The following is a 26,580-nucleotide window of genomic DNA, read 5'->3' as shown; positions in this document are numbered from 1 at the left end:
CTATCCTTGTTGCTGTCTGGTTTATTTAGGAAGGAAAGCCAGAGCAGAGAAATGACTTCCGCACATGTAACTAGTGCAGTTCGAGTTGAGCCAGGATGCCCGGACAGGAACATGCTGAGCAAGCACTCCTCCCCTGGCTCTATCCCTAGCTACCAAGGGATGTGTGCAACCCAGGCTAACCTTAATCTGGATATGTGGCTGAGGCTGGCCTTGAACCCTTGACTTTTCTTCCTCTACTTCCCAAATGCTGGAGTTAGAGGCCTGCATTACCATGCAGAAAGTTTTTTTTTTTTTAATGGAAGTAGATAAATAAAAATGCAAGCTGCAACCCCCCTCACTGGCTGCAGCACTTGGGAGAATGGACCCTCCGCCTCCCATGGGCGGCACAGTAGAGTTAATCCAGTAGACAGGTGCCTTCGTGAGCCAGCCCTGAGAGTATGAGAGGGGCATAGCTGGTACTACCTCCCTCATCTCTGGTGTGGTGGTAGGGTCAAGGAAAAGATGCCCTCCCCCTACCACCTCCAGCTGCCAAGGGAGCTGACCCTCCCCCTTACCAGCTGCAGTACTCAGGAAAGTAGACTGCACTCTCCTGGACAGCACAGTATAGCCGACCCTGTTGGCAGAGATGTGGGGGAGCCAGTCCTGAAGCAGTGAGGTTGGAAGAGTTGTCCCCGTTACTCATCCATCTTGCATCATGGGGAAGAGATGCCTGCCTTTCTCCCATCAACATCTGAGGCAGATTTATTTTATTTACATGAGGACTTTATCTGCACGTATGCCTTTATGCCAGAAGAGGGTATCAGATCCTACTAGAGGTGGTTAGAAGCTACCATGTGGTTGCTGGGAATTGAACTCAGGACCTTTGGAAGAGCATCTATCCCTCCAGCCCTACATTATCTTTCCTTTAAGATTTTATTTAGTAGCCGGGCAGTGGTGGCGCACGCCTTTAATCCCAGCACTTGGGAGGCAGAGGCAGGCGGATCTCTGTGAGTTCGAAACCAGCCTGGTCTACAAGAGCTCGTTCCAGGACAGGCTCCAAAACCACAGAGAAACCCTGTCTCGAAAAACAAAAAAAAAAAAACAAAAAAAAAAAAAAAAAAAAAGATTTTATTTAGTTATTTATCATCTGTGTATTTATTTATTTTTCAAATGGGACTGAGAATTGAGCTTAGACCTCGCACAGCTAGTCAAGTGCTCTATCACTGTGCTATATAGTCCTCTTTTAAATAATTACATTGCATTTATTTATTGTGGGTAGGTTGTCTTAGCTTTCTATTGCTGTGAAAAGACATCATGACCAAAGCAACTTATGAAAGAAAGCATTAAACGGAGGCTTCCTCCCAGTTTATGACCATCATGGCTGGGAGTGTGTCATCAGGCAGGAAGGCAGGCAGGGTAGCCAAGAGTTACATGTTAAGCCAACAATTATAAAACAGAAAGCTCTAGCTAGGAATGGCTTGGTCTTTGAAATTTCGAAGCCCTGCCCCATGTCACACCTCCTCTTACAAGGCCACACCTCATAATCCTTCTCAAACAGTTCTACCCAACGCAGACCAAGTATTCAAATATATGAGCCTGTGGGGACCATTGGGTTCACACGACACAGCATGAGTGTAGAGGTCAGAAGACACTGACAAGCGTTGTGTGTCCGTGTCTGTTCCCGCTCGTCCCACCCCCACCTCTACGGAGCTATCTCCTCACCATTTTCCCACCCATGTTTTACTATCTATTTTTTGAAATTAAAAAAAAAGCTTTCATGTGTGTGGATGTTTTGCTTACGTGTGTATCTGTGTTCAATGTGAGGGTGCATAGTGCCTGCAGAGACTGTAAGAGGACTTAAAATTCCCTGGAACTGGAGTTACAAATGGTTAACTGCCATGTGGGTGCTGGGAATCAAACCCAGGTTTCTGAAAGAACATCTCTCCAGCCCTCCCACCAACGTGTGTGTGTGTGTGTGTGTGTGTGTGTGTGTGTGTGTGTGTGTGAGAGAGAGAGAGAGAGAGAGAGAGAGAGACAGACAGACAGACAGACAGACACACACACACACACAGTACACATGTGGAGGTCAGAGAAGAACAATGAACAACCTCAGATGTCTGTTCTTGCCTTCCACCTTGTTTGAACAGTGTCTCCTTCTGGCCCTGGGTACAGTACTCCAGCTGGCTTTCCAGGTGTCCTTCTGTTTCTGCCTCCTTTCTCACCCTAGGAATGCTGCAGTGTCTGACTCTGTAGCTTCTAGGGATCTGAGAGCTCAGGCCCTCACATTGGCACAGCAAGTGCTTTACCTGCTGAGCCATTTCCCCAGTTTGCCAAGACAGTCTCGTGTAGTCCAGGCTCATCCCCCTATGTAGCTGGGGATTGCCCTGAACTCCTGGTCCTCCTGCCTCCATTTCATAATCGCTGGGGTTGCTGGTGTTCTTGACTATGAAGAAAGCTTCCTAATGCAGGCAGATTGGGGGAAGTTTTTTTCAAGTGCAGAATGGGTCTCTACTATAAAGAACATCATCCTTTTCCCTCATTCTAGGGCTAATTTTGTTTCCATAGCAGAAGGTGTTGTCTCCGTCTGTCATTATTTATGGCAATGATGTCAGATACTGCAGAACTGACTTCCTTTGCCAAACCTTAGGTGGGAAATGTAAAGTCTCTTTAAAAAAAGAAAAAAAATCACAGAATTCCTTGGTGGTGTTGCAACTTCAAGATAATTGGTTCCATCTATCTCTTTGCTTCTCCAACCACTGTGACTTAAGAAATACTTCCATTGAGAATCAGGGAATTGGCGTTGTTATGAACACTGCTGAGCCCAGTGATTGAGACCCAGTGTCGTGACCCTCTGTCCTGCTGGCTTGGGTATTAGCTACGGGCAGATGCAGAGCACCCACATCTCTTCCTGGGGACCTTTGGACCTGGTCACCCCATCAGAGCCAATCCCACGCCCTAACCTGCCTTAATCAGAGCCAGTCGGTTGCTCTTGCTTTTGCTGCCCGTGTTAGACATACATAGCATACAGCTTGCTGAAGGCGTCCATGACCCACAGTGCCTCTGCAGACACGGGCTCTTGGACTCACTGAAAGGATTCAGAAAAGGAGATAAATAAATGCTGGGAATTTTTTTCCCATCATTCCACATGAAAGTTTCTGTTCCATATAGCGGCTGACAGCTGTCTTGGTTTTGGCACCATACCAAATCACTGGAGTAATATGAAGCTGTGCTACAGAGTCTCACTTTCTTGGCTAGTCCGTAGGCTGCCTTTCACTGTGTTTGCGGTAGTTTTTCTTGTATACCGAGTCTCGAAAGCTCACTTTCCTGGCTAGTCCCTAGGCTGACTTCCACTGTGTTTGCAATAGTCTCTCTTGTATACCAAGTCAAAGAGACTTAGTCCGTTATCTCTTTGTGCTTAACCATCCATCTAGAAATCAGTGGCTTTAAATAGCCACCATTTTATTTGCTCATGAACATGGTGAGCAGTTTTGACAGATGGATTCTTCGGTCCACTAGTCTGAAGTTGTTCTTGAGGCGCTCAAGAATCCCTGTGGCTTCACTAATATGCGTGACAGTTGGCAGGACCTCTTTACCTGTAGAAGAACAAGGCAAACTCCTCGCCTCAGTTCAGATTTCCAGCTAGGCGGTTCCATGAAGTCCTGGCTGTGGAGAGGCATCATTCATGGCGGCAGGGCTACTCCTGTAAATGACTAAGTATGCAAAACCAGAAAATGTGATGAATGTGCCTCTAATCCCAGCATTCCAGAGGCAGAGGCACGCAGATCTCTGAGGTCAAGGCCAGCCTGGCCTACAGAGTGAGTTTCAGAACAACCAAGTCTAAATAGTGAGACCCTGTCTCTAAAAGGGCAAAACAAACCCAAAACCCCAAGCAAACAAAAGCAGAAAACTCCAGCTTTGTTTCCACCGTGTTCTCAGCGAGTGCTGAATGATGGTGTCGCTCTGTTTCAGACCTCTTTGCTGTGCAAAGCTGCCATCCACGCGGGGATCATCGCAGATGAACTGGGGGGCCACATCAACCTGCTGCAGAGCAAAGGCATCGGTCATTATGAAGGAGTCCTGTCCAATGGTGTGCTCTCCCGGCAGTAAGTACGACAGCATGCCCTGTAGTCAGCTGTGAAAATGTCGGTGATGGGGCTAGGAAGACAGCTCCGCCGTTAAGAGCACTTGTGAGAAGTTCAGTTCCTACATTGGTAGCTCACAACCATCCATGACTTCGGTTCTAGGGTGTCTGATAACCGCTTCTGCACCAGGCATGCACACAGTGCGCAGACATACATTAAGGCAAACCACTCATACTGTTAAGTTTCAAACGCCGGGCAAACAGCTGACATGCCTATTTAACATTATCAAAGGTAGACCTGGCTGCCAGGTTCTCCCAGCATCCCTCAGTCCCTACCTGTTCTAGAGTATGACTGGCTTACCTTGCCCTCCACCCTGAACTCTCCAGCCCAGGGCCTGGGCTGCTCTTCCCCCAGAGGCTCTTCCCTATATAATCCAGACATTTTGGTTACCCTTCCCCTCTTATACCTTTGATCTCCTGGCTGCTGCACTTGGTTCTCCTCTCTCCCCTTTCCTTTCCCCCCTCCCCAGTCTGCACTCTCCCAGATCCCCCCCCCCCCACACACACACACCTCTGAGGATGCTCTCTCCCACAGATCTACAATAACCTTCCTCCTCCACCACACCTAGGAGCAGTCATGTCCTTTTCTTTCCTTTGTTTTCATTCATCACTTAAAAAAATAAGGTAAATAAATCTTTAAGAATGTTCGAGATCTTCAACAGCATTTATAATCTATGTGGAAAATAAATGTAGCAATAAATGGGCACCCTGGTTGTGCCAGCATGAGAGTTAAAATGGCCTGAGCCCCCGTGTGGAGGAGCGCTTCCACTCCCAGCTGAACCTGCGGAAGAGAATGAATGCCGTTTTCTTCCAGGTTTTCATGGTTTCGGTCAATTCCTGAATATCTCCAACTGTACCTACTATCGAAGAGGACAGGAAACCGAAATACATGTTGATCGAACCACTGAGTCTTCTCTGACCTTCAAAGATTTCTAGAGACTGTTTCTTGAGGAGTAAGAAAAAATAATAGCAAGGGCTTGTATTGTGTGTTGGTGTCTCAGTTTACTGCATGGGAGTTTAAGCATGGCCCAGCCCTGCTTAAGTTTTTGTCCTGAGTGCCTTCACCGATGATCTTTCAGATGGAAATGTAAGCCAGATAAACCCTTTCTTCTCCAACTTGCTTTTTGGTCCGAGTATTTTATCAACAGTTGTAGTAACCCTGACTAAGACACTAAGTGTGGGCTATCTTGTTTGGTAGAAATCCTATTACAAGAATGTATTGTGAGCCACCAAGTGGGGGCTGGGAATTGAACTCGGGTCCTCTGGAAGAGTAGCCAGTGCGCTTAACTAGCGAGCCATCTGTCTAGCCTGAACATATACTTTTTTAGATATATATCTACCTCAAACCTTGGAGCATTAAATTTTGCATCCTGCTTGTGGCAGAACTGATTGTTTATACATTGTGCTGTAAACCTTTCAATGTCAACCTGATCTTGACTTTTGAGAATTTGCTGTGTGTGTCTATTGAAGGCCTGATGTTTTTTCAAGAAGATAAAATGCTCTTGCCTAGGGCTGGAGAGATGGGCTCAGGGGTTAAGAGAATTGCCTGCTCTTCCAAAGGTCCGGAGTTCAATTCCCAGCAACCACATGGTGGCTCACAACCATCTGTAATGAGGTCTGGTGCCCTCTTCTGGCCTGCAGGCAGAATATTGTATACATAATAAATAAATAGATAGATAGATAGATAGATAGATAGATAGATAGATGCTCTTGCCTAGACTGCTCCAACGACTTGGCCTATTTTTATATGTGTCTGAATGCTTCATGGTGACCAAGTTTAATGTGTACTGCTTGGATTTTGTTTTACTTTTGAAAAAAACCATTAAAATAGCTGAATTAAAAGTAGGCTTAATTATCTCAATTACACACGTAGCAATTAGACTTAATGCATAAATATAACTTTCACGTGGAAGTTAAATTTGCATACCAACGATGTACATAAATATAAATTATTAACAGCTTGTAGGAAGTTGGCGGTTTATCTTGTACTTAAGTTGTGTGAATTGTCTTGTTTTTGTTTTGGTGGGTGTAGAAAGTCCAGAGTTATAATATTAAGGGCTGTACTTTCTCCTAGCTCTCGTGATTTCTCCCCGATCTTTGTTCTGAGCAGGGAGTTAGCTGGATGTCAAGCCAGTCTCCTCGTCTTGTTTAGATCCCAAATCTTCAGGGAGCAACTGTTTTGATCTGTGATGTTTTGCCCTTGGGGAAGCACTGTACATTCGGTCATTGAACTTGTGTTCCCACACATGGTTGTTTAGTGTCCGGGGGAAAAACGGAGAAGGAAGCATTGCAGCTGAGGAAGAGGGGGTCCCTAAAGTAAATATCCAGACCTGCTGGGACTCATCCGGGGGCCAGGCCACTTCCTGGATCTGAGGAGACCAGAATGGAATCAGGAAGAGGGACTGACCTCATCCCAAGGAGGAGGCTCTGACGGTCAGCAGGGACAGCCTTTCCTTTGTGTGTACCTCCGATTGTTCCAGACTGTCTGTCTCTGGAGTCCCGGGGGAGCTTTCTTACTGCTGTAATTTGATGGAATTCATTCACCTCATTGCGGGTGCCACAGAGCCCTGCCCTCTCCCGGGTGGTAGTTTTGAAGGAGGAGGTTTGTGTACCCTTAGTGTGACTTTGTCCCAGTCAGTTAGTTTGATACAGTGCACTGTAGAGGCCAGCTGATATGGAGGAAAGCCAGGCAGAAAGCTGGTAGCAGAACCTCCCCTCTTTATAAAAACATTGTTTCATTTTAAAATTGTGTCTGTGTATATGTGTGTACACACGCAGGCATATGCATGCCACAGCATTCATGTAGGGTCGGAGGACAACTTGTAGGAGAAGTGGTCGTCAGGGATCACTCAGTGGGCCCTTATCAATTGAACCACCTCACAAGATTCACTTCTTCATGTTCAACAGTTATCCTTTCTAATTCTCTTCGATAACAACAAAAAACAAAACTGGATGTTTTGGTTGCCTCACAGCAGCGAAAACAACCATAAACATTTGTGTTGCAACACATGGTTGATGTGACATTTGGGAGACCACGTTCCAATGTAGTTCTTAGTTTTGGGACATTAGGAGAAAGAAAATTAAAATATCAGACAAAAGAGGGGCTCTTGATGGGGGCTGGAGAGATGGCTCAGAGGTTAAGAGCACTGGCTGTTCTTCCAGAGGTCCTGAGTTCAATCCCCAGCAACCACATGGTGGTTCACAACCATCTGTAACGAGATGTGGTGCCCTCTTCTGGCAGAACACTGTATACTTAATAAATAAATTTAAAAAAAAATGAATTCTAAATTTATTCCCTACAGTATGTACCTTTCCCAGAGGGTCACGAGAGCTGGGTTCTCATTCCAGTATGGAGGTTCCTTAAAAAACTAAGGTAGAGAGATAGATCAGTGGTTAAAAACATTGGCTCCTCTTCCAGTGGTCTTGAGTTCAATTCCCAGCAACCACATGGTAGCTCACAACCATCTATAATGGGATCTGATGCCCTCTTCTGGTGCAAAGGTGTACATGCAAATAGGGTACTCATATGTAAAATAAATAAATCTTTAAAAAATAAAAAACTAAAAACAAAACTACTGTAAGACCAGTTATACCATGTCTAGGCATGAGACCAAAGGACTTTTACCCACACATCAGAGATATCTGCATGTCCACACTTACTCCAATATATGGGGTCATACTAAATGTCCATCACAGATGAATAGATACAGGATGAACTTTGGGCATTTACAGGAGAATAGAACCAGAGATCAACATGTTAAGCAAGAAAAGCCAGACCCGGGAAAATAAACATCACATTTTTCTCTCATGTGCAGAGCCTAGATTAATATAATGTCTGGGTGTGGTGCAGTGCATGTCTCTAACACCAGAGCTAAGGGAGCTGGGGGCAGGAGGATTGTGCCAGGTTTGCTTAGGGTACCGTTGTGAGATCGAGGGAGGCTGGGGCTGCATAACAAGAGCTTAAAGATTACAGCAACAAAGCAGAAAGGGATGGGCTGCTCGGTTTTTATGTAGCACACTGGGGTGATCTGGGAGAGGGGGCCTCAGTTAAAGAAGTGCCACTGTCCAGTTGGGGTAATGCCTCTGTCCATGTCTGGGGTAATTTCTCGGTTGATGATTGGTGTGGGAGTGCCCAGTGTTCCTTTGCTGTGTAAGAAAGCAGGTTGAGCCAGCCAGTAATCAGCATTCCTTCATTTCCTCCACTGGAGTCCTTGCCTGCAGGTTTCTCTCTCGAGTTCCTGCCTACCCTGGCTTCCCTCGGTGATGGAGTATAATCTAAGAGTTATGAGATGAAGTAAACCTGTTCCCCTTCCAGATGCTTTTGGCCACCATGTTTGTCGCAATAATAGAAAACACACAAGGATAGGTGGCTCTTCAGGTTGGGGAAGCCATGGAGAATTTGGAGTCGGGGTGAGGGGATTCAGTGCAATCAAAGTCACATTGTGGACATGTGAGAATGCCATAGTTAAAGGCATTTTGTACGATTAACCCATACTATTTATATATTAGGAGAGGTCATGGCTCTGAGTCTGGCCTTTGTCACCTGTCTTCTTTAATTTATGGCAGTTTCAGGGTTGGCTTATCCATAGACACTGTTGAAAATGATAACTGGAAGCTGGCAGGATGGGTCCATGCTTGGCTCCAGTATCCAACGAAACAACTCACATGCCTGTTTGTCTTTTTTATTTCAGTGGTTCGTTGTCGGAAAAGCGCTTTCTGTTTACCTCCACAGGTAAGGGTCGTTATTGCTTAACAGTCTTCTGTGGGAATTTAGTCCTGCAAAGCCCCCAGGTTATGTAGCTCAAGAATTTTCTATTTTGTTTTCTTTGTTTCCTTTGGTGGTGCTGGGTCTGATCTTTGCTAGGCATTTGACCTACTTCAAGTTGAAGATCATCCTCAGGTTTGTAGTCAGCCTGGACTATACGACACCCAGCCTAAAAAAACAGAGTAGTAAACATGTATATATGTAAACATGTATGTGCCCACACATAGTAATAAGCAGTAAGTATGTGTATGTACACAGACACAGTAATAAGAAGTAGCATGCTATACTATACATTTCTCATTTAACTTTGAATTATGGGTGTTTTCTAAATTACTGTATATGTATATGCCATTGATTAACCATTCCCTTCCACATTGTTAGATTTTTCTGCAGTTTTACTCTTATGAATGATAGCAGTAGGGCTTACCTGTATTTTTTTTTTTTACCTCTTCTTCATGAACTATACATTGCTACGTTGGTTGTTGGTTTTTTTTTTGAGGCAGGGTCTCATTATGTAACCTTAGGTGGCCTGGAATGTGATTTGTAGGCTGGCCTTGAACTCACAGAGATCTGCACCTTTGCCTCTCTGGTGCTGGGATCAAAGGCATGCACCACTATTTTTACTTCCCATTGTCCTTTAGTTTCTTCCCAAGGATCACAGAGAAAGGTGCAGAGTCATAGCCTACGTTTGTTTTTTTTTTTTTAACTTTTTTTTTATTGAGAAAAGGAGAAAAAAAAAACAAGTTTCCTCCTCCTCCCAGCCTCCCATTTCCCTCCCCCACCTCCCACCCTTCTCCCCCTCCTCCCACCCTTCTCCCCCTCCCCCCACTCCTCTCCCCCTCCCTCTCCAGTCCAAAGAGCAGTCAGGGTTCCCTGCCCTGTGGTAAGTCCTAGGTCCTCCCCCCTCCGTCCATTTCTAGGAAGGTGAACATCCAAACTGGCTAGGCTCCCACAAAGCCAGCACATTACGTAGGTTCAAAACCCCGTGCCATTGTCCTTGGCTTCTCATCAGCCCTCATTGTTTTTCAGTCACAGTCCAGCTAGCCTTGGTGAGCTCCCAATAGATCAGCCCCACTGTCTCAGTGGGTGGGTGCTCCCCTCGTGGTCCCGACTTCTTTGCTCATGTTCTCCCTCCTTCTGCTCCTCATTGGGACCTTGGGAGCTCAGTCCAGTGCTCCAGTGTGGGTCTCTGTCTCTGTCTCCATCCATCACCAGATGAAGGTTCTATGATGATCTGCACCTTTGCCTCTTAGGCTGGGATCAAAGGCATGCACCACTATTTTTACTTCCCATTGTCCTTTAGTTTCTTCCCAAGGATCACAGAGAAAGGTGCAGAGTCATAGCCTACGTTTGTTTACAGTGATAGGCAGGGGTCGGTTCCGGGGCAGGAGCGCCTCTTCATTTGAGGCACAGCAAGTGTAGTGGAGAACCTTGGTGTTTTCAGTTGCAGAGTAAAATGCTGCTTGAGGACATCAGACTGCATTTCCTCTTCAGCCACACCTCTGACAATGAGAGCCTTGGGGAGCCAACCCAGGCAAGGTAGCAGTTATCTGTCAACCTTCCTGGAGCTGTGGACACTGAGGGTGAGAGCTTTGCTGCCAACTCTGCATGCAGCCTCCTCCCTTCAGCTGTCTCCTCCGGATTCGGGGATTTAGCCTCAAGCCAGCAAGAAGCTCCAAGTCAAAGTGACGCCTTGGAGCACAGAAAGCTGCCCTTTTCAAGTGGAGGAACAATTTTATTTTTCTAGACTTGGCTCAGAGTTTACATCATCCCCGTTTACTTTGTAATGCCATAAAGGCCAAGCATGGTCATTTCTCCTGTGTGCAAAGCAGTTTTGTTTATTGAGTTTTGTCTATCTATCTATCTATCATCTATCTATCTATCTATCTATCTGAGGCAGGGTTCCTGTATGTATCCTTGACTGTCCTGAAGCTTAACATAGATCCTCTCCTGCCTCTGCCTCTTGAGTGCTGGGATTAAAGTTGTCCACCACTGCACCCAGCTCTGAAGCAGTTTCAGATTCTGAGTTTTGTTTATGGGTGATTGGTGTTGTAATGAAGTGACTTTCTCCTCTAGGAATGAATATTACAACCGTGGTTATCCCGTCAGTGGTCTTCATTGTCCTCCTCCTGGCTGGAATGGGTGTCTTTGCAGTCTTCAGAAAGTATGTGAATTTGCACGGTTTCATTTTTTTTCTCTCATTATATATGTACAGTTTATTAGCTGACTTTCCTCATCACTCTGACAAAAGTAACTTAAAAAAAAGGGAGGGATGGTTTTGGCTCACAGTTTGAGGGTACACAGTCTGTTATGCTGGGGAAGGCATGGCAGCAGGAGTGTGAAGTAGCTGGTCCCATCGCATCTACCACCAGGAATCAAAGAGATGGATGCTGCCTGCTGGCTCTTTTTTTTTTTTTTTTTAATCTGAGACCCCAGTGCATGGAATGGTACCATCTCCAATTAGAGTGGATCTTCCTATGTCAGTTAAACCTTTCTAGGCTCCTAGACACCCTCGTAGACAAAACCAGAGGTGTTTTTCCATGGCGCGTCTAAATCCCATCAAAGTTGATAATCCTAACACATTCACAAACTCCAAATGTTTGTGCCTCTGATAAATGTGTGTTAAAGAAGCAGTGTGACTTCTTTAGAGATGAAATGTTAGTTTCTATTTTAAAGTACGTTGGGTCCAGATGTTGATATAGAAATATCCAGCACTACTTTCTAAGCGGTTCTCATCACACAGAAACTTGACAAAGGCTTCCCACATGAGCGCTGCTAAAGTCCACATCTGGGAGCTGACATGCACCTTTTGAAGTCTCCCCTTTTCTCCCACCCATGGAGAGTGTGTTAGAAAGAGGATCTGGAGCCTGGGTTCACCTCCCACCCATGTCACCGAACAACCCATCATAGATCAAAGACCTTCACCATGACGGGTACCAGAACCCTTATACACCATTTTTAGTATTATAATACATGTTAGAAGTTGGATTTAAGCAAAAGTAGAAAGTATTCTCAAGTTCTCTTTTTACATTTTAAGCAGCATCAGAACTCATAAATATGAATATTAGTATGGGAGAATACTGAATCATCCTACACAGTTAATATAACTAATAATATTAATTGCTTTCAAAGGCACCTATAGTTTGTACTTTACAGAAAATAGTATATAAAGGTGATCATTACAAATTACTTAAGGATTTTATTAGTTTCCTGGGCCATTGAGAAAATCAAATAATAATACATTGCTTTCTAGCACACAAAATAAATTAGTATCAGTGAAAATATTGTGGGCTTCATTATAAGATATATTTACATATGATCATATATACATATATATGTGTATATATATATATATGACTTTGTAAGCATATGACAGCTTCTAGATCATTCAGTCCTCAGAAAAGCCTATGAGGTAAGTACCATTCTGTTATTCATATTATTTGAAAAGACAAGGTGGATAAGTTGGCTTCCAAATATTTAGGAGGACTTTTTGTCTTAATAGGAGGAAGAAAAAAGGAAATCCATATGTATCAGCCGAGGCTCAGAAAACAGGTTGGTTTAAAACTCCATCTGCATTTGATTCTGTCTTTAAGGAAAGGGACAATGTCTATCAATGCATTTGTAGGATTGATAATATAGCTTAGTAGTAGAGCGCTTGCATACCGTGTGCAAGGTCATGGGTTCAGTACCCAGTAAACCACTCTATCTATGGTTTGTGGTGTGGGCACTTTGTTCCAAGACCCAGTGGTTCCTCGAAACTGTAGATAGAATGAAATAATATATCTAGAGAAAGCTTCTACTGCATAGTTCTGGAAAAGTGTAGTTTATATATTAGATAGTGAGATTAGCAAACAGCTAGATAATAGTGGACTAGGTCAGCTATAATATAGTGAAATCGGATGGCAATGTCACCATTTTGCTTTGGTGCATCATAAAGTGAAGTGACCAAAGGAGAGGGGCTTAGTTCCTTTCCCTGTTGCTGTGATAAAATACTCGGAAAAAAGCTACTTAAGAGCCGGTCATGGTGGCACATGCTTTTATTCCCAGCACTTGGGAGGCAGAGGCAGGCGGATCTCTGTGAGTTTGAGGCTGCCTGGTCTACTACAAAGCCAGGACTACAGAGCCTAGGCAGTTTGGATGCTCACCTTACTAGACCTGGATGGAGGTGGGTGGTCCTTGGACTTCCCACAGGGCAGGGAACCCTGATTGCTCTTTGAGCTGATGAGGGAGGGGGACTTGATGGGGGGAGGGGGAGGGAAATGGGAGGCTGTGGTGGGGAGGAGGCAGAAATCTTTAATAAATAAATAAATTAATAAAAAAAAGAAAAAAAAAACAAAGCCAGGACTACAGAGAAACCATCTCAAAAAAAAAAAAAAAGCAGAAAGCATCTTGAGGAAGAGAAGTTGTTTATATTCACGGTTCAAGGCCCAATCCTTCCATCCTGGTCGGAAGAAGAGACAACAGGATTGAAGCAAACCACGGTGGTAAAACACAGAGAGATGTCATGCAATGCAAACTGCTGCCCAGTCCGGTGTCCTGACCCAACCCTCCTCCCTCTTCCCCCTCTCCCTCTCTCTCCCCTTCGTTTACAATTCAGGATCCCAGGCAGGAAATGGCCCCATCGTGCTGAGTGGGTATCTCCACCTCAGTTAATACAATCAAGATAATCCCCCTTCTAGACACCCATTTTCCAGGTGAATCTAGATTCTGTCAAGTTGACCGTCACAGGAGGGTAGCATAGAGAGCGTGGAGACAGCAGACAGGAGGGTGGTTCATAGTCCAGGCCGCACTGGGCAAGATTTCATTATTCTCCTAAGAACAGCGTGCCATTTAAGATGTGAATTACTTCTAGAATTCTTTCATTTAATACTTTTGGTTTGTGGTTCCTTTGTTTTTGGAAAATAAACAGTAGCTAAGATGAAACTACTATTTGGGTTTTTTTAAAGGTTAGTTTTATAACCTTTGAATTAGCAAAGCTACATGAAGAATTTTATTGTATGTAGTCTGTGTTCTGCCATCTTAGCGTATTTAGCATGCGTCCCATCCCACTTAAACTCTTCATTTGTGTATGTGTATGGGAAATTAGATTACTATACTGTCTGTCACCGAGGAGGAGTGACAGCAGTCCTGTCAGTGAACTGAGCCTGTGCTGGCCAGAGTTTGATCCCAGAGCCCACATAACGGTAGAAGAGACCTGACTCCAGAAAGTTGTCCTCCCAACTCTCCATATACCATTACATGGGCAGGCACACTCACACACATTATATACAGCGTCCAATAATAATCAGGACAATTAAAAAATAACATGCATGAAGCATTTTCAGACCTCTTTGCACAACTGAGGATTCAGCTATGGTACACAAGAACTCTACCATTGAGCTACAACACTAGTCATCTTTCCCGCCCCCTTTCATTTCTTATTTTAGATAGGATCTCGCTATGTTTCCAGTCTTAACTCACTTTGTAGCTCAGGCAGGTCTTGAACTTTTTTTCCCCCTTCCTGCCTGAGCCTCCTGAGTATCTTTTTCTTTTTTTCCGTTTATTTATTAAAAATTTCTGTCTCTTCCCCGCCACCTCCTCCCATTTCCCTCCCCCTCCCCCAATCAAGTTCCCCTCCTTTGTCAGCCCATAGAGCTATCAGGGTTCCCTGCCCAGTGGGAAATCCAAGGACCACCCACCTCCATCTAGGTCTAGTAAGGTGAGCATCCAAACTGCCTAGGCTCCCACAAAGCCAGTACGAGCAGTAGGATCAAAAACCCACTGCCATTGTTCTTGAGTTCTCAGTAGTCCTCATTGTCGGCTATGTTCAGCGAATCCGGTTTTATCCCAGGTTTTTTCAGACCCAGGCCAGCTGGCCTTGGTGAGTTCCCGATAGAACATCCCCATTGTCTCAGTGTGTGGGTGCACCCCTCGTGGTCCTGAGTTCCATGCTTGTACTCCCTCCTGAATATCTTAAGATTATAGGACTGTTGGGCTGGAGAGATGGCTCAGAGGTTAAGAGCGTTGCCTGCTCTTCCAAAGGTCCTGAGTTCAATTCCCAGCAACCACATGGTAGCTCACAACTATCTGTAATGGAGTCTTCTGGCTTGCAGGCATACACACAAACAGAATATTATATACATAATAAATAATAAAATATTTTTTTAAAAAAATTATAGGACTGTACAAACAGACCTGACATCTTCCAGTATTTCTTAGACCACAGCTAACTCACTGCTGTGTCTGCTTTTTGTGTCTTCCCTTGGTGGTTTTCTGTGTCCCTGAGATAATGTCTCAATGTAGCCGAGGCTTACCTTGAACTCACTATTAAATCTGGGCTGGTCTGGAGCTCCCAGCAATCCTTCTGCTGTGGCATTCTTGGTGCTGAGATTACGGGTAGATAACACTGACCTGTGCCCTAAGAATTCTCCAGAACAAACACATGATCCTTGCTTGATCCATTCCCGGAAAATACAGCGGAGGCCTGAAAATGTTGGAAAGAGGTCAAGTCTAAACAACAGCTGTGTTGTCCCCTCTGGGGTGTGGGTCTTAAGTGGAGGATGGAAATCTGGGCCCAGATGGTTCCAGAGCTTGGAGGCTACGCCCATTTTTTTAAAGTTAGTTATTTTATGTGTATGGGTATTTTGCCTGCCTGAATATATGTCAGTGTACTATGTCTGTGCCTGGTGCCCGTGGAGTCCACAAGAGGATGCTGGATTCTCTGAGTCTGGAGTTACACATGGCTGTGAGCTGCCACGTGTGTGCTAGCAATCAAAATGCAGTCCTGGAAGAGCAGCCTGTGCTCTTAACCAGTGAACCACCTTTCCAGTCCACGGGTACATTTAACACCAACCGTAGGAGCTGGGCATGGCGGTGCACACCTTTAATCCCAGCACTCAGGAGCCAGATCTCTGTGAGTTCAAACCTGGTCTACATAATGAGTTTCAGGACAGCCAGGGCTATGTAAAGAGACCCTAGTTCAAGAAAATAAACAAAGCCATCAGTGGGCAATGTGCGTATTGATGGGTTTGTGTCATCATACTGACCGAGAGGCTTATCAACATCCTGCAAGAGACTGACTTCTGTCTGACACCTGGAGGAACACGTAGAGTGTGAGAATTAGATGCCTGATGCATCGTTTCCTATTCTCTTTCTTTCAGGCTGTTGGAAGCAGATTAAATATCCCTTTGCTAGGCATCAGTCAACTGAATTTACCATCAGCTATGACAATGAGAAGGAGATGACACAGAAGCTGGATCTTATCACTAGTGATATGGCAGGTGAGTGTTATCCCCAGGGACCGTGCTCTTCGGAGGTTCTGCTATGGGAGACAAGGAATGGGACAGCGCTAAGGCTAAGATCCCTCATAGCATTCTGTACTCTGCAGAGTTTCAAGCTGACACTAAGCTATTGGTTGATAGCTCCTTCAGGTGAGGCGGGTACACCTGCAGGGCACACAATGGCACAAATGGTCAGAGGCCCACAGCACTGCTAGTCTCTAGAAGCTAATCTGTATTCTCCCGCCAGGCTTTTATTAAAGAACTGGGAAAGAGGGTCAAGAAAGGCTAACTGAATGATGACTTAATACATCTTCTGCTGCTGAGCAGAGGGAGCTGCGTTAAGGGATCTGTCGGTCAGAACAGCTCAGTGTCTCTGAGAGAGCATCACTACGTCCTGTCTTCCAGTTTTATTTCTGGACTGTTAATCTTCTTCAGCTTGCCCCCAAAGGTCCTTCGGGCTGCTAGTGTGTGGGCTCTGAGTGAGACCCCACATCTGAGGTCTCACACATTGAGCCCCTGTGATCTGACACCTTCAAGTCCTGACTCTACTGCTGTTGCTGTGTGAGTTGAGAAAAGTCACTTTGTTTTCCTCTGCTCTTTTTCCTGTTTTTTATTTTTTATCTTTTTATTTTTGAGATAGGGTTTCTCCATAGCTTTTTGGTTCCTGTCCTGGAACTAGCTCTTGTAGACCAGGCTGGCCTCGAACTCCCAGAGATCCGCCTGGCTCTGCCTCCCGAGTGCTGGGATTAAAGGCGTGCGCCACCACCGCCCGGCTTCTTTTTCCTGTTCCTAACGTGGAACAAATTCTAAAAAGACTTGACTTATTTCACTATCTTAGAAGACTCTTTCCATCTCCTTTATATAGGCTGTCAGCAGAGAGTATGGCCCTGATTATAGGTGGATCTTCCCACTTTAAAGATCCAGATTAGAAGTGGGTCTTTACACTTCAAATGATTTAATCAAGAGGGAAAAAAAAGTCCTTCACAGAGATTCACCTCAAGTAAATAAGTAAAAGTCACCCCTAAACTGGAGATGAAGTTGTACACCTGTAAGCCCAGAACACCAGAGGGTGAGTCAAAAGGATCACAAGTTCAAGTCTAGGTGGGGTTACAGAACAAGACCCTGTCTATAAATGCATAAGTAAATGCCTCTCCTCTACAGAACATTTTCCCCCTAACCAAATGTCTACTGTCTCTATGGTTCCGTGGCCCTTTGTGGCTTCCGGAAACAGGCAGTATTATGGCGGTTTAAGCCCCAGCAGCAGCATCTGACTTGCGTTTCCTATTTCCCGGTGGAGAGCCGTGTGGAAGGGAAAGTACGTTCTGCGACTCTTTCACGCGCACCCTCATGTCTGCAGGTGCACTAATGATGCTCCTTTGCTTTCAGATTATCAGCAGCCTCTCATGATTGGCACCGGAACAGTCACGAGAAAGGGCTCTACCTTCCGGCCCATGGACACAGACACTGAGGAGGCCAAGGTGAGCAGTGAGGCCGGTGGCCACTATGACTGTCCTCAACGCCTGGGCCGCCATGAGTACGCATTGCCCTTGACGCACTCTGAGCCAGAGTACGCCACGCCCATCGTGGAGCGGCACCTGCTACGAGCCCACACCTTCTCCACGCAGGATGGCTACCGAGTGCCTGGGTTTAGGCCCACTCACAAACACTCCCTTTCTTCCGGAGGGTATCCCCCTGCTGCAGGAGCCACCCAGAGTGAGGGCTATCAGAGGCCAGCAAGCCCCAAGCCTGTGGGTGGTGCCTACGACAAGCCTGCAGCCAGTAGCTTCTTGGACAGCGGAGACCCCGCTCCTCAGTTGCAGATGACTCCTGGGGCGACTGATGGTTATTCAGCACCCAGAAACGGTCTTGCACCCCTCAACCAGATGGCCGTGACTGCTCTTTTGTGAACCTAATGTGAAAGAACCTGCTGTGGTACTGAGCGAGCTCTGCTGCAAGTCACTGGAGAAGTGCGCGCATGCCTGTGTGACTCTTCGGGATCCTAGAGACAACCTCACTTACTGTTTACAGAACTGTGCAGCTGGTTTTGTTCCGACCCTTCCAGCAGAGCCGGTTGGTTTCTGGATTGCTAGAATAAAGAGACTTCTCATTTCTCCAACTGTGATGCTGTGCTGTAACATGTGCAATTTGTATAGTTGTATTTAACATGAATTAAAGTAATGAAGTTTGTGGTGTTTGTTTTCTACATAGGGGCTAAGGTGAAAGCTCGGAATTTGCAGAGATGCGTAATATATGTGCCTGTTTCTCAGTGTGTTTGGTTATCTGACACTGTTAGCTGGAGGTCTGTTTTAAAAACCCTGTCTGGTTGTGGTGGCTCATTTCATTCTTGATAAACTAAAAGCATTTTTTTTTTAAAAAAAAAAAATTCTTTCTCCTGAAAGAAATGAAATTACTTGAAAAGCACACAGGGGTGGGGTGATTGTTAGCTATCATGGCCGTAGATTTATGCGAGCAAGCACACCTCTACAGCACCTGCTGCCTGCTGAGTGAGTGAGGGCAGCTCAGTGTCCTGGGTCTGTGTGGGACCCAGCTGCACCCTGAGGAACCCCATTCTCTAAGGCAATGGCTTGGCCTTATTAAAGCACAGTGTTCACAAGCAAATCTGCCTTCCCAGGTGCTGAGACTGAAGGCAGCCCACACTTTCTCTCCACAACTTGTAATGAAGGTAGCCGAGCGACTGTAGCTCGGGGGACTGTCAGGTATTCCTAAACCCCAGCTTAAAAAATGTAGCTAAGCTCAGAAGGCCTACTTCTCATAGCTTTCCCCAGAAATAGTGCATGTTGGTGACTTCCATTATCCCTGGAAAACTAGCAGACATTTGAAATGTGTTCTTCCGCGTGTCTGAGTAGAGCTTTTCCAGGGGAGAACTGGTAGCTGAACTGGCGGTGTGAAAAGCTCTTTTCTCCTCCATATGTGATTATACTCATATAGAGTAGCCCCGGTCTCGGCTGGACCTCGTCCTCAGTGATGTTTTCCCTGAGTTTGCTTTGTGAATTAACTGGGGGAATTGAACCTCTTTTGCCAAAGAGGGAAAAAAAGTATGTGTTTTGTTTGTTAATAGAAAATATGGACCAAAAAAGCAATCCTCTCCTTAAAAACTGTAACCGTCTTTGTGCGAGTGTTGTTTTCTGTGAATCAGATCTGTGTTAAAATGGGGTGCTGAAAGGTCATGGCGACTGGTGGGTTATAGTGGAGGATAAACCATTTACTTTATGGAGTTTACATGATTTTGTGTGTATCCTAATTGTAATAAACTATGCCAAATCAGAGCCCCTGAACTCTCATTGGGCCCCTGCTTGTTGGGCTAGCGAGAGGCTCACCCTGGAGCTGAATTCCCATAAGGCAGTTTGCAACTTTTTTAACTTCAGGCTCTAATATAGCCCAGGATGGCTGTCAACTCTCCGTGTAGCTTTGGATGACCTTGAATTTCTGATCCTGCTGCCTTTGCTGGAATTACAGATGGGCACCGGCACCTCTGGTTTCCCTTTCTGTCCTGTTAGAGGCTTTAGTTACACTGTCTAGTTAAATAGAATCAGAGCATCTAGTTCTTGGTGCCCGGTCACCTGGGTGATGATTGCATTTCCTATTTGTAGAAACTGATTTAAACTGTGCCAGGGACAACTTACGATGTCAAAGGACCACCCTCCAGTCACACTAATGCCACTTAGGACACACACTCCATGAAGAGTCACAGGCATTTGTTTACACACACAGACCCACCCCACCCCCACCCCCACCCCCACGCTGGCTTGTGTTCACCTCCAGTCACCTGTCTGTTTGGCTCACGGCATACATCCTCTACCTTGGAATTCTCTATTTTCATCTTATTTTTAATGTTTTTGTGCAGGTGTATGCTATGTTTAACATAGTCTACCCCCCCCTTTCTCTTTTCTATCCCCATCCCTTATCCCCCTTGTGACCCCAGACATTTTCATTTCTTCTGTTTTACATACACAGGCTTCATATAACATCAAAATTAGGTGACCACATAAAATCTACAGACATCAGTCATGGTAGCGCATGACTGTTTTTTTTTTTTTTTTTTTTTTTTTTTTGGAGACAAGGTTTCCCTGTGTAGCCCTGGCTGTCCTGGAACTCGATCTGTAGACCAGTCTGGTGGCACATGGTTTTAATTCCAATACTTGGAAGGCAGAGGCAGGCCTGGTCTACTAAGCAAGTTCCAGGTCCACCAAAACCCTGTCTCAAAAAACAACCAATTTCCCAGCACTCGGGAGGCAGAGATAGGTGGATCTCTGTGAGTTCAAGACCAGCCTGGTCTACAAGAGCTAGTTCCAGGACAGGCTCCAAAACCTCAGAGAAACCCTGTCTCGAAAAACCAAAAAAAACAAAAAACAAAAAAAAACCAACAACAACAACAAAAAAAAACAACCAATTAAAATCTGGGAGCCACAAACAAAACATGCCAATTCCCACCACCCACATGGCAGCTCACAGCCATCTGTAACTCCAGTTCCAGGGGATCTGACACCCTCACTCAAACATCTATCCATGCAGGCAAAACACCAATGCACATAAAAACAGATTATTACAAATGCCTTATTTATTGGAGACTGTCTTAATTTATTTATTATATTCACTAAATTCTGTTTGGGAGAGGCAGACTGAACTCCAGAATTTCTTCTCCTTCAGCCAGACTGCCTCATGAATTAAATTCTCTAAACTTGAGTTCACTGAGCTGTGAATGACATGTCCTCAACGTACCAGTGCAATGGGAAGAATGGATAGGAAGAGACGTTCAAACAGCTCCTTGTTCAAGGTTTGGGCCCCACCTGGTAGGTCTGATCATTGAGAGATGATCAGATCACCTCATTAGATCATCCCTTACTGGAATCATAACTGAGAACATTAGGAGGGAATGGACACCAGGAAATGGGCTAAGACTGGACAAAGGAAGTCTCCCTAAGACATACCCAGTGGAGGATTTATTTTACTTCTTCCCATGTTGTCTCCTTCCTGGCTGCTTGACTCAGCTGAGCAGTCTCCTCTGCTGAGGTCTCCTTCAAGCTTCATCTCAGACCCACAGTGTTGGAGCCAACAATCTTGAACTGAAACCATGAGCAGAAATAAATCCTTAAAGCATCGTTTCCTCTCACAAGCTTTTCATGGTGCCGAATACAGCTGGCTCACACAGCTCACACTGTAGCATTTCATCCTTGGCAGGTAGGTGGTGGTGGAGCCCAGGGAGGTAGCATCACCAAAAGAGACTGCAACTTTATCACCATAGTTACTCTGGCTTTCTTGCCAGATCTCTGTCCCAAAAGTTTAGTAAAGTGGAGCAATGAAACTCACTAAACACAGGAGATAACCTATTGTGGAAGGAATGGCTAAGACCTGATACAAAGTCTTATATCTTATGCTTATAGCATATACTCTTGTAGGAAAGGGACTTCATGGGACTATAAAAATATATTGTTCAAAATGGGCAAATTTTCATATAAAACCTCCTGGTGTCTCAAGTTAAAATTATTATTTTATGTTCATGAGTGTTCTGTCTGCATGCATGTGTATCACATGCATGCAATGCCTCCAGAGGCCCAAAGAGGGAACTGGAGTTATATAGTTACAGACCATTGTGCTCTACCTTCTTAACTTTTTACTTAAATATTAATTGATTTTGGTAGGACAGGGTATCTCCATGTAGCCCTAGCTGTCCTGGAGTTCTTGACGTAGACCAGGCTAGCCTCAAACTCACAAAGATGTATCTGCCTGCCTCTGCTTCCTGAGTGCTGGGATTAAAGGTGTGTACCTCTATGCCTGGCTAACTCTTTACCTTTGAAAGACTGTCCAGTATTAGAGACCTCTGCAGAGAAAGAATGGCAATTAAACTTTATCTACAAACCTTGACAGCCAGGTGCATATGTTCACAGAGTTTACAGACAATTTCCTAGAATAGAGGGAAGCCTCCTCACTACAACAGAAAAGGTCACAAAAGTTCCCAGTGTCTGCTAGAAATTATCCCTATGTTAGGACTCCCGAAATCTTTCCAAAGTCATACAGGGCCTTCTTCTGTTGCAAAGGTGACTTGAACCCTCTTCCCCTTAAAATTAATGACAAGCTATATTCCACCTGCCATCTCTAGCTCTTAGGGAAAACAGAAAAAGGCCATGGTGGTGTAAGTCTTTAATCTCAGTATTTGGGAGGCAGAGCCAAATGGGTCTCTGAGTTTGAGGCCAGCCTGGTCTATAGAGCAATTTTCAGGACAGCCAAGACTACACAGAGAAACCCTGCCTCCAAAACAAAACAAAAAAGGTTTTTTATATTATTTTTATTTTATTGAGTTAGACCCTGATATACCACAAGATGTCTTGGTGTAGACTCAGTGTAGTTGAGGTTAACCTTGAACTTGTGATGCCCTGCCCCTGCCTCCCATGAGAGGACGGGCACATATGACCACAGTCTGCCTTTAAGTGTGGTTGGATTTGTAGTCACTGGAATGAAAGCTCCCTCACTCTGCTATTACCAACTCTTAATGATCTATGCTAAATGAGTGCCCTGACTTTCACAGAGGCCTGGTGTAGGAGGTTCTTCTGTTTATGTGTTGCTTTCATTGGCTGAATAAAGAAACTGCCTTGGCCTTTTGATAGGGCAGACTTAGATTGGCAGTGTAGACCGAACAGAATGCTGGGAAGGAGGTAAGTGTGGAAGACACCATGAATCTGAGACAGACGTAGGTTAGAATCTTGCGGGTAAGCCACATCACATGGTGATAGACAGATTTAATAGAAATGTGTTAATCAAGATGTGAGAGTTAGCCAAGAAAAGGCTAGAGCTAATGGGCCAGGCAGTAATTTAATTAATACAATTTCTGTGTGGTTATTTCAGGGGTTAAGGTAGCCGGGAGGTGGGATGCGGCCCCCTCCTCTTACTACAGAGGCCCATCTAACTTGGCTGGAAGGCTTGTCTTCAAACCACATTTCTGAAATACAAAGAACCAGGGCTGGAGAGATGGCTCAGCAGTTAAGAGCACTGATTGCTCTTCCAGAGGATCCCCATTTTAATTCCCAGCACCCACATGGCAGCTCACAACTGTCTGTTAACTCCAGTTCCAGGGGACCCAACACCCTCACAGACACACATACATGCGGGCAAAATGCCAATGCATATAAAGTAAAAATAAACGATTTAAAAACAACATTAACAAAACAGAAGAACCTTGCTTTGTGTGCTAGCTTAAAAAACTTTATCCACTACAGGGGGTAAAGGCACTTGCCATCAAGCCTGAAAACCCAAATTCAACCCCCAAGTCCCACACGACGAAAGAGAGAACAGACTACCTGCAAGTTATTCTGCAACCACCATACATGCACCATGCCTCTTCCTCCACAAAACTACTTCCTAAGCAGTCCAATCAAACATTCTAATATATGAACCTATGGAGGTCGTTCTCATTTAAACCACCATAGTTATGGATAGCAATCCTTTTTGCTGGCTTGTTTTTGAAACAGGCTCTCATTGCATAGCTGGTCTCAAACTCACAAAGAACTGCTTGCCTCTGCCTCCCAAGTTCTGGGCTTACTGCCTATGTCACCACGCACAGCCTCTTCATATGCTTCCTCACCCATTACGTTCTTCTCTGCATGTCTTCGCTCCTTCTAATGAAAGAAGTTTGTTTTAAGACAGCACTTTTTCAGTGTGGCCCCAGTGTGTACGTAGAACAGGGTGAGTGAGTGGAACTTTTTTTTAAGATTTATTTATTATATATATATATATATATATATATATATATATATATATATATACACTATTCTGCCTGCATGTACACCTGCAGGTCAGAAGAGGGCACCAGGTCTCATTCCAGACGGCTGTGAGCCAGCATGTAGGTGCTGGGAATTGAACTCAGGACCTCTGGAAGAACAGCCTATGCGCTTAACCACTGAGCCAGCTCTCCACAGCTAAGCCTGAACTAGCAGGTGAGAGCACAGAGCAGCAGGTTTCCTGTGGTCTGAGTATTAGCACAAATGACCAGACACGCATAGACAATTCTGATCTCATAGGTGCCATCATGGGAGCATAGATTTCATTCTGTCATTTATGTCTCCAGGACATTCCTAGTTCTAGGATTACAGATAAGCACTCCATTCTGTCCTTTTGGCTTTGCTTTTGGATACAGAGTCCCATATGGGTCAGGGGGCAGGGAATTCATGATGTAGCTGAGGATGCTCCTGAACCTTGGATCTGCCTCTATTTCATCAACTTACAGTTCTAGATCACCATTTTAAGAAAAAAAAGTAAAACTGTTCCAAACCCAGGCTTCATCAGTCCTTGTACCATTTAGGAAAAATGAAAATAAAGCTAATGAAATGAAACACTGAAAGCCTTTGATTCATCTGTAGTTCCCTTTCTCTCTCCGTGGCTTATTAAAGAATGAAGAGAGGAATTTAAATCATGACTGACACTGGGTAACCTTGAATGACTTAACTTCTCCAAACTTCAACTTATTCATCCTTAGAATGAGTCTAGTTTATCTAAGGATCCTCAAAAACGCCATCTAGCCCAGTAGTTTAAATACAGTTTTTGGAATCTTTTGCCCCCTACTGGCACTTTCTCAAATTGCACCTACTTTTCTAAAAAAAACAATCCCTTTTAGTGTCTGTTTTACATTTACTCAAGTTTCCTTGATACAGACCATCCACCTATCTGCCTCATTAGAAACTACAGGTCTTTCTTTTACGGTTTTAATTTAAGATTAATTTTAAGATTTAAAGCAAAACCTTGTTGTTGAAATCTTGATCTCTTTCAAATTTGTATTGCTACGATGGATTTTATAATTTTTTGTGGTTCTACCGACTTTTGATAACTATACACATTCAAATGTATTATTTTGTTAGTGTGTGTGTGCATGCGTGCACACGCACATACATGGTGTGGGCCATGACTTTTGTGTGGCGGTCAGAGAATAACCTTCAAGGGTTGAATGTCTTCCTTCATTGTAGTTTTCAGGGATTGAACTCAAGTCATCAAGTTTAAGGCCAATGCTTTTACCCACTGAGACATCTGCCTCCTCCCTTTATATATTTTGTGTCTATTTTAAGTAGGTGTATACAAGATGTGGTAGTTTCAGTAGGCAGGCCCTCATAGGCCAGTATATTGTGTTTGATTAAGACTGGCCCTCACAGGCTAAGGTGTTTGCATACGCAGTTACATTGGCAGAGCTGTTTGGGAAGGACTAGATATGTCACTGTTGGGCTGTGAGGTTTCAAAAGTTCATTCATTCCCAGTTAGCTCTCCTCCTCATGCTTGTTGCTCAATAAATAGCTCTTGGATACTGCTCCAGCGTGATGCCTGCCTGCCTGCCTGCCCGCTACCACTCTCTCTGCCATGATGGCATGGACGCTGAAAATGTAAGCCCCAAATAAACTCTTCTGCTAAGTTGCCTTGGTCACGGTGCCTTACCACAGCAACAGGAAAGGAACTAGGTCAGAAACTTAGACTTATTTCACATTTGTGGTAAACTGTAAAAACATTTCTATGCCAGGTGCGTTGTCTTAATGTTTTGTATTAACATATCAGCTTTGGGGGGGGGGCAACAAAATTATATCTAGTGATTCTTCTCTTTTCCCTCCCGAGTTCTGTGTCCTCATGGTTAAGTATGCTCCTCATAAACATCCTTTTCCAAAGTTAATCCACCCCCCTTTCTTATTGGCTACACATTCTTATTTCTTATTCTTTCTTGACCACGCCCTCTCATCATCCCATCCCTGGAGTACTCCACTGACTCTTGGTAGACTATGCTAATTGTAATATTAGGTAGTGGAGGAAATAGGGTCTCACTCTGCATAGGTTGGGATGTCCTGGAGCTCACTATGTATCCCAGAGTGGCCCAGTGACGGGGTTTACAGGAGTGAGCCACTATGCCAGCGTAATTCTAACACTACCTGCTGTGTTGTTTCCCCTACCTTCCGTATCTTTGCTAGGCCTTAACCCTTGTTGCATGCCAGGCAGCAGAGTGAGTGGGGCTACTACTATCTCCAGATATGGGGTGTTGGTATGAGGTTTTAATAGGAAGGGTGGGCTACCTTTGCAAGAGGGTCAGCAGTCACCAGCCTAGGGACAGTCATTCAAGTGTTTCCATGTATTTCAAGGTTCTAGGTTTCCCCACTCTCTTTAAGGAAGATGGTCTATGAAAGCACAACTGAATGCCCTCCTTCAGTCCTCTCACGTTGGGGGCCTCGCTCTCCTGTTGAGGTGCTGACAATCTGATCACAGCCTCCCCACGGCTCATTTATCAGCAGTTCACCAACACGATCTAGTGGGAACAGTCACTTCTGCTGTCTGACACTATTATAGAAATGTTTTTCTAATTGTCCAAATTGCTGAATATCCCAGAGAATTCTCCTTCTGGATCTTTCCCTAGTTACTGACTGAGGAGTCTCCAGGACACACCTCTAAATGACTGA

At 44.7% G+C, this 26,580-nt stretch overlaps 1 protein-coding gene across 1 annotated transcript in view; it reads left to right on the top strand.

Annotated features, from left to right (window-relative positions):
* The window catches only part of Dcbld1 (discoidin, CUB and LCCL domain containing 1), an 81,602-nt gene extending 63,090 nt beyond the window's left edge, over positions 1 to 18,512 (top strand). The window contains exons 6-11 of the mRNA XM_041654958.1: positions 3,949 to 4,082; positions 8,812 to 8,852; positions 10,962 to 11,049; positions 12,388 to 12,437; positions 16,025 to 16,144; positions 17,531 to 18,512. Coding sequence (XP_041510892.1) covers positions 3,949 to 4,082; positions 8,812 to 8,852; positions 10,962 to 11,049; positions 12,388 to 12,437; positions 16,025 to 16,144; positions 17,531 to 18,051 — 954 coding nt within the window. The 3' untranslated portion in view covers positions 18,052 to 18,512. The remainder of the gene's footprint in view (positions 1 to 3,948; positions 4,083 to 8,811; positions 8,853 to 10,961; positions 11,050 to 12,387; positions 12,438 to 16,024; positions 16,145 to 17,530) is intronic.
* Positions 18,513 to 26,580: the final 8,068 nt, after the last annotated feature.

Source organism: Microtus oregoni, unplaced genomic scaffold (assembly GCF_018167655.1).
Source record: "Microtus oregoni isolate MIOR12 unplaced genomic scaffold, Mior012 000006F_ref0000085, whole genome shotgun sequence".
Classification (NCBI taxonomy): domain Eukaryota; kingdom Metazoa; phylum Chordata; class Mammalia; order Rodentia; family Cricetidae; genus Microtus; species Microtus oregoni.
The sequence above is the reverse complement of the archived record's forward strand: the minus strand, read 5'-3'. Positions and strand labels throughout refer to the sequence as shown.